The sequence below is a fragment of the Oryzias melastigma genome, linkage group LG22 (genome assembly GCF_002922805.2).
Source record: "Oryzias melastigma strain HK-1 linkage group LG22, ASM292280v2, whole genome shotgun sequence".
Lineage (NCBI taxonomy): Eukaryota > Metazoa > Chordata > Actinopteri > Beloniformes > Adrianichthyidae > Oryzias > Oryzias melastigma.
The window spans coordinates 20,146,296-20,161,522 of NC_050533.1; the positions used below are offsets into that span (position 1 = coordinate 20,146,296).

Below are 15,227 nucleotides of genomic sequence, written 5' to 3' on the forward strand. Positions count from 1 at the left end.
ACTGATGAGCGTGAGAAGCTTGAGGGTTAAGGGATGCTGGCTTTAGCTGAGGCGGGAATATGAGAAAGGACTCCAACACTGAGTTAAGCCTTTGTCAGGTTTTTCAAGTGTGAGACATGACAAAACTATATTTTTAGTAAAATATTCATTCAAAAGCTCAAATTTAACATATAAATGAACATTTTTTTGCCCTCAAATTTTAAAAGTTGATGCATTTCTGCATGAAATGGCATTGCATTCAGCAATGATTGCTCATGCACACAGTGGGGAAAAAATTCAATTTTGATTGTTTTCAACCCAACTTTGAGGTTATAATCTGGGTTATTTTGAACATAAATTGAGTTAAAATAAAACCTCTGTGATCAAAAAAAAAGAAATAATTACTCCAAAAAGTCCCCCAAATCAAATCCCAACATGAATAACCTAAGAATTGGGTTTATAAGAATCAGTGTTTTAAGTTTTGACGCACACCGTGGTTGAACTCAGGAGAGTCCCTTTTCTGCCAGAGGGAGCTGTGAGAATATTTCGTGCGCGTGAAAATAAATGGAATCACAACTCTGAGCCAAATAACGAAAGAAGAGCTGTGAAAACGGGCTGAATACTCTCAGTCAATCTCCTGGAGAAAAAATATAGATTCAGCCAGTTTGTTGAGACCGGAGGAGTGGAGGTGTGGAGGTGCGTGCGCGCACACATTTACGCACGCCCGGGCCTTTAGTTTACATGGCATCCGTGCGCACTGAGGTGGATAATCCCCCAGACTGCTGAAAATGAACATATTGATCTGTGCTTCTCTGTCACAAGCCTTCAAGTCTTGCAGCAGCAGCCGGTCTCTGTCTGACTGACTAAACCTGGATCTGATGTATTTTTATAATAATCTCAAAATATTCACCTGAATTCAGTTAATGTACACTACACATACACTTGTTATACTTACTTTATACTCAAGTATACTTAATAAAATTGACTTTTTGCTGGTCTGCCCTTTTAAAGCTGAGCGAGGTAAATATCATCCTTACTCAGATGTCTGCTAGTTATTTCCAATTTGATGGCTGTCATTTTCATTTTTGCTTTAAAAAGCCTCAAATTTGCTTTACAAGCCACATTTTTGCTTGCAAGTATAAACATCTTTAATCCTCTGAAGCCTGAACTTATTTCCAGATCTGAAAAAAATCCCTTGTGTTTTTTCTTTCTTGTAGATTCCAAATTAAAGTAAGTTGAAACAAAAAAAGCATTACTTCATTTTTGTATACAACATTTATTACGTACACTTTTTCTAATGTAATCCTATTGAAAACACATTTTGTTTTATTTTTCTTTATGTTTTAATTAATATTTGTGGATAAAGTGCTCATATCTCATCTGATTTACAGGGAACTCATCATTAAATCTTTTGTAGCATGACCTAAATACGCTTTTTAAATACTGCATTGATGTAAGTTTTTTTTTTTTTAATTTACAAACAAAAACATTGTTTAATTTTTTTGACACAAAGCTAACTCTTTCGGATTATTTTTTTGTATCTTTTTCTTTAACCAGTGATTTATTTATTATTTATTTGCCCAAATGTGTGTTTAGACCACCTCAACTAGACAAATGAACTGAAATTACGAATAATTTTCCCGTTTTAAAATTACATTCATTCGTCCTCCATGAATTTTCAGCAAAGTGGAGATTTGTCGCCATCTAGTGGTCATTTGGAGTCATATCTTGCAACTATGATTGGTCCTCTGGCGCCCTCTTCTGGTAGATATCTTACCTGCAGTTAGAGCTAGTTTAGTGGAGACTTGTCCCTTCAGCTGCTGCCTTGTCCTCCTCCTACTGTTATCTGGAGTCAGTTCAGAAGTGCGTCTATCTAAAAAAATAAGTACATTTTATTTTTTTGTTTTAATTATGTTGAGATGTGATTACATAACAGTAACAGTTTTTTTTTCAGCTCATGCCAGTAAGTAAAGACAACTTCAAACAGGAAGTGACTTTGGAAAACAGCACAGCAGCAGACTCAGCAGCATTTTAGTGACTCGTGCTTCTCTGGTCATGGACACAAACGTGCAAACTTTTTCAAGTCACTGACTCTGCACCAACTTCACCTTTAATATTCCACAGAACCAGTTTTGTCTCGTAAATCATGTTTTCCCCTTGATAATGTGATAGTTATCGTTATCTGTGCAGAACTTCACAGTTTAAGAATCTCTGCATCAAGGCAGCGGATTGCTTCAACTTGAACAGAGAAGAACTTTGATTCTTGAGAACAGATTCATATTTTTATATATGTTTAAAATATTTTATTATATATTTTTTTCATTTTAAGTTTAATTGTACAAACATATCCAAGGATCTAAACAAAACGTATAAACCACTTGACAAATCTGATGATGTTTGCAACACTTCAGTGATGGTGTGCATCTATTTAGCAATAAAAAAGAGAGACAAAGACACAAACTCTTTTTAGTTTATTTTCCCATTCTTTTATCGTTGGTGCTTTGGTATGTTTCCAGTTTATAGTGAAACTGTTCTTGTATGAATATATAAAGTGCGTTTCCTTGTTCCCTCTTGGAAAATGTCATTAAGTATCACACCAAACAGGTATAACAGTATTTTTGGAGGCATTTCCTTTAGTAATTTTTTTTTATTTCATCTTTTACTTTGATCCAACTATCTTTAATTATATTGACGTCACTTTAAAACAGATTAAACTAGTAAAGTGAATTGATTTATTTCTGAAACGTTTATGAGGATTTTCCTTGGAAAAAATCTAGGAAATGCTTCATTCCTGGCAGGCGGGCTCCACCCTCTTTGCACTTTTACAAAGACGGTTTTATGCTGCAGGTGAAGGTAAACTAACCACACAAAGAGCCAGACAGATCGACTGTTTCAGCACAATCACTGGACCTCAAAGACAAACATTCCTGACAGACACGTGGAGTTTGTGCAGCTGCAGTTCAGTTACACCAAAACCACACACACTTTAAATGACTGATTGTTTTCACTGGTTTAGGCTTTTTTGTTCATCTGATTTCAGAATATGAAGCGTGTCTTTGGTGAGATTAGAGATCCATAAAGCAATAGCAATAATTGTTGCATCCTTTTAGATGTGATGTGTCTCCATGTTCACTTTACCACAGTTAAGGGGGCAGGTTTTTCCACCAATTATAAAAAGCAGCTAAAAAATGTCTGAAAAAGCTTCAACAGAGAATAACTTCAATTAAAATATATTTCTAAAAAATATATATATATTTTTTTATTGAACAATTAAATCTAAAGCTTTTTAAAACATCAATAATAGCATTTACTCAAAATCAAACAAGAAAAAAAGATTTATTATCAATGAAAAACAAGCCATTTCAGTTAAAAGAAATGCTACCTTTATGATGATCATTAACATGAACCGTCTACTAAGGAGAGCGGGCTCTGGTGGGATAAAGTCTGGATTGTGTGGAGGTGGTGGAGTGAAGGACCAACTCAAGGGCGTTCTGGAGAACACCAGAATGTCCTTGACCGGAGAACATTCTGCATCAGGTTTTGCTCACTAGCATGCTCCAATGAGAGATTCGAATGCAATACGGCAGATCATTGCGATATGGAGGGGATGCCATTGAATTTGCACAATTCATTTTTATCACTTTTAATCCTGTTTATGGCGCTCCTGGCTATGGCTAATCTTTAAAATCCATTTTATTGTTGTTTTTTTTTTTTTCAAAGACCCGTTCCAATGAAATCATGTCTTTCAGATGTTCTTGTAACGCGAAACACAACCAAAGTCGATTAGAGTGGTAACTTCAGTTTTGAAACCTAAAAAACAGAAGAATTGAAGTTGAGAAAAAACTAAGTTTATTTTAGAAAAGCAAAAAGTTTTGGACATTTACTTTTTTTTTTTTTTTTTGACCACCAATATTTTTTTCAATTTGATTTATTTGGTTTTCAAACATTATTGGCCCAGATTTAGCTCCATATAAATGGAGCAACGGATAGTCATGAAATTCCCCCTGGGATCAATAAAGTATTTATCATCATCATCATGTAGTTACTCATTCATAAAAAGCTATAAAAGACATTAAATAAATAGGATTGGTGTAGTATATAGTTCGGAAGATCTCTGTTGCTTCCTTAATTTGGAAAATTAAGAAATGAAATCAACTAGATATACTTACCTACAGTATTGTAAATGTGAATTCTGTAAGCTGAATGTGGCCGCTGATATGCCAGTGCTGATTGCTAATAAAATGAAACTGAAATCTTGCCAAACTATTAGCTAAATGCTAAATTAACCAACAAACTAGAAAACATATCACAATTTGCTAAAACAGATACTTAATGCTAAAATATTAGCTAAACTTTAAATTAGCCTAAAGAACTTTAAAAAAAGTCTAATTTTGACAAAACAGCTAGCATAATAATGCTAAAATATTAGCCAATCTTCAAATTTATGAATGAATGAATCTTCAAATTAGCCTAAAACAGCTAGCATGGCACTACATTAGAAGATGAATTCAAAATTACCGTAAAACAACAGTTGCTGAACAATTTAAAGAATTTCACAAAGTTTTTGAAGGATTTGAGCAATTTCTCATTTATTTCCTACAGTGTATATTTTGCTCAATATTTCAAAACTAAAAGGTTTAAAGAATGTTTTGATACCAATGCTTATTAAGCATTCACACAATTATTTACAACTGTTAAAATATAAATCATTATGTAGATTTTAGACCATTATAATGCAAAAACTTTGTACATTTTTTAGTACATGAAACATGTTTTTCATTTGGCTTTTTTATTTTTATTTTACCTAAATTTAGGAAGCTAAACAGCAATGTCTTTGCTATATTTGAGTTGTAAAGCTAATTATTGTATTATTTTATTTTTAATATGAAGTACATTTTCATTATTATAGTGAATTAGCAAATTGTTTATGACTTGACAAAAAAATATTGAAATAAAACAACTTAAGAGAAACTCAATGACAAAACGCAAACGTTTTCAGCCAACTAACAGCTTAAACACTTCTTAGGAACAACTTTAAGACTGTTTTTATGGAAGGATAACATCAAATAAACCTCAACAGCTAAACTTTTTTACAGTTTTATTCACATTTGAATGGGCTGTGTCAGGAAGGACATCCGGCGTAAATCTCTGCCAAACCAAATGTGTTGAAATAAAAAGGTGAAATAAACAAACTTCGATTCCTTTTCTTTTTAACACAAAACTGAATGTTAGTAGTTCTGAAAGCAGAAGCAAAAGCAATCAGCTACTTCTTATATGTACGGAGTTCAAATTGGATTTGATGAGTCACCATTACCTTTGACTGCCACACGACAAACATTCTCAGCTTGTGACTGATTGACTCTCATGACTCATTTAAAGTGTCCAAATGCTCAGGGATTCCCACTGACACATACAATAAACACGCTCATGATTTATACTCAGATAAAAGGCATTTTTCCTCCAGTTTCAGGAACATTTTCTACCTAACGTCTTACCTGAAACCTGTCAGACCCGACACAAATCACCTGTCAGGTAGTTTTAGATTTCCTTTAACTTAGTTCACCTAACGCAAATGTAGTACCAGCTATTCTTATTATTTAGCACTCAAGTTCATCTTTTTATAATCTTAATTTAACATCTGTGTGTTTAAAATCTATATTACTGTTTTGATGTTTCACCCTGCAGTTCTAAAATGTTAACCATAAACACATGTTGATAATTATCAAAAATATGGATGCCATACAAAAAAAAAATCCCATCAGCTACAAAAAATTTTCAGACATCTTTACCATCACATTTTCTTTCCTCGTGTTTCCAGTTTTCAAAACTCCAAAATAGCTGAAATTTCTTTAAAAAAAACAAAAAAACTACATCCATAAATACAAATACTTGAAAGCAGGAGGAAAGTTCTGGAAAATCAAGTCTGTACTTTTTAGCTTTACATAATCCGTTTGTGTTGCTGACTGTGACTAATGTGTTTTTTTTTTTTTGTCGAGTCTGAGTTGTGTGTCTGGACAGCTCAACTAAACATGCAGAGCACTGAACCACACCTCATCACAAAACACGTTTACCTGCAGGAAGACAGAAATCTGAGGACAAAACCTATTTTGTTTTGCATGACACTACAGATTGCATGTTTAAAATATTTTAAGCAGAGCGGTAAAAATAAAAAATAATAACATAATTTGTCAGTGAATTTGACATATTTATTATTATTTCCTTGTGAAGACTTGCATGCAAAACCACCATTTTCTCTCCTTTGTTTCCGTTTCAGTTTGCTGCCTTCCAGCATAAAGGGTCTGGTTTTCACTTTGTCTTTAAGGCTTACTACAGTTAATGCTCCAGAACAGGAGTCTGAAACCTTAAACACATAATAGAGAGTCATTCGGGTTGATTTCTCACTGACTGCTACCCAGCTGGAGCCATGAAGTCCGATGTCACCTTTTAGAAAAATAAGAGACTGATTTGTGTTTATTTTATTTCTACTATGATTATTATAACTAAACTGTTTTTTTGGCATGAACAAAACATTTTTTTTTATTAATTAATGTATTTTTTTAAATATGAAATACTTTTGACACAGAATCATATGACTCCCTTTCAAAATAAAAGACACTGTACCACATGGGACACGTCGATTATTATATCCAGACCTCCAGATCATTTTATTTTATTATTATTTTATTGTTATTTATTGTTATTAATGTAATTAATGTTATTGCGCTTATTTCTAACTTGTATAATTTTGACAAAATATATTTTTAAAGAGAGTAAAATACTGAAATTGATTGAAGGTTTAAGTTGATTTATTCTGGAATAAAATTCCTGCCTGTTTTATTCAAAGTAGTTTTAAAAAAATATGTTTTTAAAGTTTTAAATTTTAATTCAGTTTTAGTGTGATAAATAAATGTTCATCCTGTGTGACATAAAATGTGTTTGAATTTTGTCCCTTAGTGTGATTGAGTTTGACACCCCTAACATACGATCATCTCAATGCATCAAATGTCGTAGTGGGTAGTGTAATGTCAGCAGGGACTTTTTAAAAACTGTTTATTTTACAGTTTGTGGTGCCTCTGCCAAAAATATGTAAATCTAAAAAAAAAACAAAATTAAATCAGAGCTAGTTAGGTGACCCCTACCATACTTTTTGGACCATAAGGTGCACTTAAAATCCTTGAATTTGTTCAAAAACAGAAAATCCATCTTGTGATCTGGTATGCCCTAACCCTCTCAGGGCCAAATTAAGTCGTCGTAACAGAAAAAATATGATATTTAGGGGTCCAGATGACCCCACACTTACATTTAGGTGTTACCTCTCCTCTGATAGGACTTCATGTCTGCTATGGACACCAGTGAAAATCAATAATCATTGAAATAAAAAGTTCAGTGCGATGTCTTGTGGGTACCAGATGTAATTCCCAACAGTAACGTACCTAGGATAGCCCAAGGGTTAAGGATGAATTCTGGTTGTTCTTACTGATCTGCATTTGATTTTTCATAGTACACGACATTGAAAAATCTATTAATCTTTGTTTAACTACAAAGACAAACTTCTTGGTGGATTGTTGGAGCTTTGCAGAGTGATTCATTACTTTACTTTTTTTTCTTTTTCAACTTTACAACAAACTTTTCTTTTACTTTACAGTCACTTTCTAAAATTAAAACTTTTTCATTTTTTCCCTTGAGATCCACAATGGAGGAGTAAAAAATGTCACATCTGGCTGTGGAGCTGCAGGTTATAGATCCTCTACATTTTCAGTAAACTGTGAGAAAAACAACCTTTTAAAAAGTAGCTGGAGTGAAAACACTGGAAAATAAAGCAGAGTTTATTAAATCTATCTCATGAAAGCATGATGTTCTGCATAGAATGTGTGTTAAGTGCACTTCCAAGCAGCTGCTAAAATATATATTTCAAGTTCTGAGAGCAGTCCCTGAACTTCCCGGTCTAACTGGTCACACTGACTGAACAATGGGATGTAAAACAAGCCTGGATTTCCCCCAGGGCCTTCAGGACATTATGTTCAACCTGATATTTGTTTTTTAAACCTGGAGTCCTTAAATCTTTTTTGATACGGGAATAATAGGAGTAACTCTAGCCAAATAAAGTTGGGTTTTTTTTTTCATTTAAAAATGGTTTCATAGAGTGGATAAACCTGCAGCCTGTTAAGCTATATGACTATCGCAGGTGCTGTTTTGCATGAATCAATCTAACATTTGCAAACATGCACCATTTATCACTAATTGGGGGGATGTTTATCTGGCATTTAAAAAGTTAGTCCTTTAGCCAACCCACATAAACACTTGACCATGTTGTCTGGACAGGCGGGTGTTAGGGAAACTCCACTACCGACTGCTGCTACTTTGTCCTCGTGTTCATCACTTTAATATGATCAACCAAAAAAGGAAAACAAAAACCCCACTCTGTTGTCACACCTAAAAGTCTGCAGGAAACTCCTTTGTGGCCCTCTGTCTGCCCCTGCAGGCCTGCCCACCCCGTGCCAGAGGAGCTGCTGAGGAACATTTCCTTTTGTTTGTGATTCAGAAGGACGGGCTGTTTTAGGACTTTCCATGCACGTGCCTTAGTCATGCCAAAAGAGAAACTTCCTATCATTAAAGTTAAAATATCTCAAATTTAGACTTTATCTGAACAATCTGCACATAAAAGCAATGCAAATGCAGAAATGTTGCATTGTGGGAATGCTTTTTTGCTTTATAAAATACATTTTTTGGTCCAGGAGTTGACTTCTACCCATGCAGCTTCTGTTGATAACACACCAAGCACCATATTTATATATGTCTCGACAGAAATCCCCTTCTGGAGCCAGCAATCTGTATGATGTGTTATTCTAGGTGACAGTTTTCTGGAAATCCCCAAGTCCAGATTTTGGCTCCTCCCCCTCCCTTAGCTTCACAGAGGGCATTGACGGACTGCCACAACACAACCGAACGCACCCCGGCGAGCACGCACACACCAGGGACTATAATGGACCTCCATCGGAACACAATGTTAAACCAAATGGATTACAGTCAGGATTCGAAGGAGGTGAAGTCGTCTCAGCTGACGGAGGATCGCCTCGACAGCGGCATCGACTCGCTGAAAGAGGAGGAGTACCAGGCTGTGGCGACCGAGATCCTTCGCCTCCAGTTGGACTGTGAGCACAAACAGCCCGCCGCCGTAATCGGAGAGCCGCTGCAGGAATGGCAAACACAGATCACAGAGGAGGGGGACACGTAAGTCTGAATGAGGATAACGTTGCAGGGTTACGCACTGAGCTATTTATGACTTTCGGGGTCTCGGCAGAAGGCCCCGCTCAGATCTGGGATGTAACCTGATGCCTTTTTCCCTGTTGGGAATGTCTTCCCCCAACTTGTCATCGCGGTGCAGAAACTGAGGCCTAGCGTAGCTTAGCCTCGGCCGGGACTCATTAGCTTGGATTGGTTAAAGGGGGGCAGCTGAACCGTTCAGAATATACAGCACGGACTACCAGCTCGACAAAGGGTCTTTCTGTGGTCAGAAACTGCTGGTGAACGTCAACAAAAGACCATTATCAGGAAGCAATCTTTTACGGTCGCGGCGGGTCAGGTTGGGAAAGTCCCAGGCGCGCCGCCAAGGAATCCGACCGCTGCGCGTGCCCATGTAGCTAGAGAGAGAAGAAAAAACAAAAGGGAAGAACGCCAAAAACAACTACACCCGTTAATTAAAACTCAGAGCAATTCCAATTCGCTAACATGAGTTTAGAAACTTAAAAAGAAGCAATACGAATAAAGAAAATCAATTAAAAGCTACGTTTTGTTCAATCACAGTCCCTCCGCTGGGGAAAATAGTCCCCACATGCGCAGTGCGCCTCTGCGCAGCTACTATATTCCTTTGGGTCAATGTTTAGTGATAAATTCAGAGTGAGGAGTGGAAACCTTTCACTGAAGCATGAAACTGCTTCTAGTTGATTTAAACCAAGTTTGCACATGCGTGAAACCAAACCACAACGATGCTCAAGGAATGTTTCTGCTGGAGTTTACCTACATATTACATAACTGCATAATAATAGCTTGAAACAGAAACATTTAGTAATTTAAAGGATTTTTGATGCAAAATTTAACTATTCTCAATGTCAAACTTGATGTTTTGCACAATTTAAAAAAGTTTTTGTGTTTTTGTAGACTTAACATGCAGCTTGTTGCATGAAAATTAGCTAAGGATAACGTAATTATTAGTATGAGAAAAGTAATGAGTTGTCTCGTTTTTCTTGCAGGCTGCTCCACTTGGCAATCATCCACGAAGCCAAAGATTTCACCCAAAAAATGATCGACGTCTCAAAGAACACAGACTTCCTCAACACACAGAACGACCTGAGACAGGTGTGTTACTAAAGTCCTCCTTTATCACTATTTACCTCCACATATAATCAACCTTCAGTACATCAAATTTGGATTGATGATCAAATGCATAAAACAAACTCAAATGTTTGTCTTTTCTCTTCTCAGACTCCCCTCCACTTAGCGGTTATAACCAACCAGCCGGATGTGTGTTACAGCCTCATTGTGTCCGGCTGTGATGTCACAGTAGTGGACAACAATGGGGACACACCTCTTCACATCGCATGTCGTCACGGCAACCTGCATTGTTTCAGTGCTATTACACAGAACTGCCAGCCAGAGCAGCTACACACGGCCATGGCGACCTGGAACTATAATGGTGAGAACAAAACTTTAAAATGTTGAATTTGGGGCGGATGAGTTGGTTTGATTCCTCTTTAGTCATCTATAGAAGACACATTGTTATGCCATTTAAACTGAAGTCCATTCTATTGTGATGTATGGAGAGATTACAGCTCCAGACAGTCACACTCATTCTTGCATAAAGATATTTTCCATAAATTACGGCAGAACTTCCTGGACTTTTAGTTTAGAATTTGCTGTTAATTTTGACATTGTGTAGCAGATTCTTCTCCTGATCGGCTGTTGAGCATCTTCTATTGTGTTTCTCCACACAGGTCAAAACTGTCTTCACTTGGCTTCTATTCACGGTTTCCTCGTGCTGGTTGAGAAAATGGTGGATCTCGGGGCTGACATAAACACAAGGGTAAGAACAACAACAAAAAAAAATGTTTTTTTTTTTTGTATGTGGCGCACATTTAAATCAGACATAAGAACTTGTTTTTTGTGTTACGCAGGAGCAGCACAATGGTCGCGGTGCGCTGCATCTTGCTGTAGACCAGCAGAACCTCAGCCTGGTCAAACTGCTGCTACAGAAAGGAGCGGACCCCAACCTCCTGACCTCCGGGGGCTACACCCCGTACCACCTCACCTACGGCTTAGACAACTGCGACATCAGGAAAGAACTGCACCCGCTGACCCGCCCCGACCTGAGAGAACTCCCCGACAGCGACTCGGAGAACAGCGAAGACGACTCGGACTCGGACTCTGACGAGGGGGTATGTTCGAAACCGTCAGCCGGACAGATGTGAATGAAAACTAAAAAGATTCCGGATGTGTGACGTTTTCTCTGTCTTCACCAGCAGGTTATGTACGACGACATCAAGCTGAACGGGCATTAGCGGGAAACGGACGCGAAGTTGTCACAGAGGCGCGAGCCGCGATGATGATGACGGCGGGGAGAGGCACGGCTCGACGCGTATGATTTCTGCAGTGCGGCTCCAGAAGGACTGGCGGCTGGAGCGCCGAGGCTGGCGGCGTTGACGCCTCTTCAGAAAGCGGTTTCTGAGTCAGGCGGGGCGGATGAAACATAATACTAAAGGAGAGAACTGCTGGCACTGCAAGTCATTGATATAAAGAAAATAAAATCCACCAGGATGTACCTGTAACAGCCCTGTTGTATAATACTGTAAATGCTGTGTATACAAAGATGTATTTTTTATGGAAGCTGTGAACGTGTACAGATGAAGCGGTTGTATATGTCAGACAGTGAACAGTTCCAGAGCACTCCAGTTAAATTAAAACACTCATATTTAACAGAGTTTTGTGTTTCAACTGTGTTTGTGGAAGGTTTCGCTTTCAGAACCCCGATTTAGAGAAAAGAGCGGCTATATGATCAGTGACTCTTGATCTGTGCTCGTACAGGAAATGGGTCATGTGGCTTCCTTTTGCCGAGAAAAAGTCCTCATAAAAATGCCCCAGTCACGGCTTCAATTCATAACGATTGTGCCTCATTTACATAAAAAGAGGAAAAAGCGTCTCTGTTCTGATGAATGAAGAAGGAACTGTTGGCCAATTGAGCTTTGAAGGCCTCTGTTCCTCCGCCAGATCTAAGTGTGTGTGTGTGTAGAGTCGAGATAAGAGGCTTTGGGAATTTTTGTGTGCGTGTGTGGACAGCTATCTACATAAGGAAATGCTTTGGGTTTTTTTTTTTTTTTTCCCAGAGGGCGTGACTGAGACAGAAAATTCCCAGGAACAAAACACGAATACGGGAATTTGAGTTGGTTAAAAGGAAATTTAAGTCGAGCAGTAGAACATCGGAAGAAAGGAAGAGTTTAAAATAAATTTCCTGTTATTCCAGCTTTTACAGAGTTTTTCAGCAGTTTCTTTTTACACTTGACACAATTTCTAAAACAGTTTAACTCAAACATTTGTGATAATTTAAGCAAAAAATGAAACAAAGAAACCACACCTCTTGTTTCTGTACCATTCCTGTTCTACAGGGGTTTTTATCATTTTGGGATCACGCTTAGATTCCATGGAAGTCTGGTGACAGACACAATTACGGTAAAGGAACACATTTTCATACTTGTTGGATCACTACCTGGTCTTTACGAGCATCGTAAATACATTCCCGGCAATGTAAATTAGTTATTGGCAATGCAAACTCATTTCCCTAATGTCTTGTTAAGCCAAAAGTACTTGATGCTTCAAGAAGTCATTTTGATAAAATCGAGCTGACTAAGCAGTCAGTGCTTTTTGGGGGTTGGGGGGGTAATGTCTAGCGCCTAAAGCAACCTTCAACATTTAAAGAGTCATTTGGGTCGATTTCTCACTGACCACAACCCTGTAGGAGCCACAAAGTCTTGCTTCTCCCTTTAGGAAAATAAGAATGTTTCTATATTGATAAATATAAATGAACTATTGTTATTTTTTGCATAAATAAAACATAAACTAAAAGAGAAAATAGCCTTTTTTTTGTAAAAACGAAAACAATTTGAAGTTTTAAAAAGACTTCCTTTCAAAATAAAAGACCCCCTGTCTCCCGTCAGATCATCTCAATGCTGCAAATGTAGTAGGATAGTGTAATGTTGGGGCAACCTCTGATCTGAAGGTCACAGGTTCTGTTCCCGCCTCCCCTACCCATGTAACAAAGTGTCCTTGGGGAGGACACTGAACCCCACCTTGCTCCTGGTGGTTATGGCGACAGCGGCGCCGCTATCAGTGTGTGAAAGTGTGTATGGGTGAATAGGACTGTGACTGTAAAGCGCCTTGGGGCCTTTAAAGACGGTAGTAAAGTACTATTTAATTATTCTCCATTTACCATTTATTGTCAACAGTGTTTAAAAAAAAAAAACAGTTTATTTTACCATTTGTGGTCAGAAATTTGTAAATTTAACAAACCAAAATGAATTAACAGCTAACTAAGTGACTCCTAATGTATTTATTTTAAACCACTAGGCCGCTTAAAAACTTCAAATTTGTTAAAAAAAAAAAACAAAAAAAAAACCCTACCTTGTATCACCTTAAGTAAGAAGTAACTTCAGCTGATTTTCTGTGGTACACAGCGTTTAAAATGTTTTGCTCCGATTTCAACTACAAAGCTGAGCCGCTGGATGAATTGTTGGAGCATTATGGGTAGTGTAGTCAGAATCCTCACAGAATTACACATTAATTAACCTTTTTTTTAACTTTACCACTTCCTTACTTTATAAAATGTAAAACTATTTGTTTTCCTTTTACTAGAGAGCCACAATGAAGGGGTGGAACAGCTGTACGTGGCTCCTAAGGTACAGATTACAGACCCCTGCAACCTAGTGAAAATAATACCCTCACAAAACCCCTTTAGATGTTTGGCCATATTACCTTGTTATTATGATGTGTAAATTTTACTTTTTAACTTTAAACAAACTGCAATTTTTTACAACACAAGCAGGAAGTTGGAGTTTGCATTAATGTGTAAGTGATTTCTTTACCAGGAAGTTGTTTTCGGAGTACTTAAGAATAGTGAAGACATTTTTTTTTTCACATTTTAATCAGTATGTAAAAGCGAAAAGAAAAAGTAGCATGCAAACTGGATTCATGTTCCAAGTCATTGCAGCAATGACAAGGACAAAGAAATCAGAAATAAAAATATTACTCTGTTTCTGAATTAGAAAATAAAACTAAATTTCAAGTACAAAGACTTCAACTGAAAAAAATTGAAGAAGCAAACAAATCAGGTAAATTCATAGTCTATCAATTAAAAAATAACAGAGAAAAATCCAAATCTCCATCAGAAAAGTAATAGAAAATATTACTCATGATTTCTATAAGAACTTATACTCATCACAAATTGACCAATCAGAAGAGAGCATTACATCATTCCTTGACGAGGTTACTTTACCAAAACTAGTGGAAAAGCTTCAGGACTTTCTGTTGCAGATGTGTAAACAAAATAGATTCAGTTAAAATGAAAATACTACAGAAAATGAACTATCTGTTTCTATGACACCTATACAACCATCTGCGTAATGTTTTAAAACATTAGATACATCCATATCCAAGTTTTTATGGAAAAATAAACCACTAAGAATAGGTTTAAAAACTTTGAAAAGTGCTAAATCCCTCAGTGGCTTAGAGTTTCCAAACTTCCACAACTACTTCCTTACTCCCAGACTCCAGTGTATTTTAAAATAGAATAATAATAACCAGACAGCCCACTCATGGATGGATTTAGAACAGTTATGTGAAGAGATTAAACAATCAGATCTTCCATTTATTAGCAGTTCCATCAGATGGTATGTCTGCTTTTATATTGACACCTATGTGGAACAATCCTGACATCCAAATAAATAAGAAAACGCTTCATTTCTCAACAGTATTGCACATATTGGACATTTAAGTGAAGAAAAAAACATTTGTCTTTTAAAAACGTGAAGGAAATATGTGGAGTAAGGACAAAGGATATTTAAGATGGGTCTCAGAGACTCGGAGTGTGTGTAGATTTGTCGAACCGATATCCCCATCACAGCTTCTTCTGTGCTTTGTGTGTTTGGTGATTTAAGTGCCATCAATGTAAGAAGAAAGATTAAAACCTGTTATTTTTTATCTCC

At 36.9% G+C, this 15,227-nt stretch overlaps 1 protein-coding gene across 2 annotated transcripts; it reads left to right on the forward strand.

Moving 5' to 3' along the window:
• Positions 1-8,888: 8,888 nt before the first annotated feature.
• On the forward strand, positions 8,889-12,611 carry nfkbiab (nuclear factor of kappa light polypeptide gene enhancer in B-cells inhibitor, alpha b). Of its 2 annotated transcripts, none has more exons than XM_024276654.2 (6): positions 8,889-9,210; positions 10,230-10,335; positions 10,462-10,672; positions 10,971-11,059; positions 11,151-11,411; positions 11,496-12,611. In XM_024276654.2, exons 1-6 carry the CDS (start codon positions 8,963-8,965, stop codon positions 11,532-11,534), a joined length of 954 nt encoding a protein of 317 aa, XP_024132422.1. In that variant the 5' UTR covers positions 8,889-8,962; the 3' UTR covers positions 11,535-12,611. The 2 variants fall into 2 exon arrangements, with proteins under 2 accessions (XP_024132422.1, XP_024132431.1); XM_024276663.2 differs by having other exon boundaries at positions 8,904-9,210; positions 11,499-12,611.
• Positions 12,612-15,227: the final 2,616 nt, after the last annotated feature.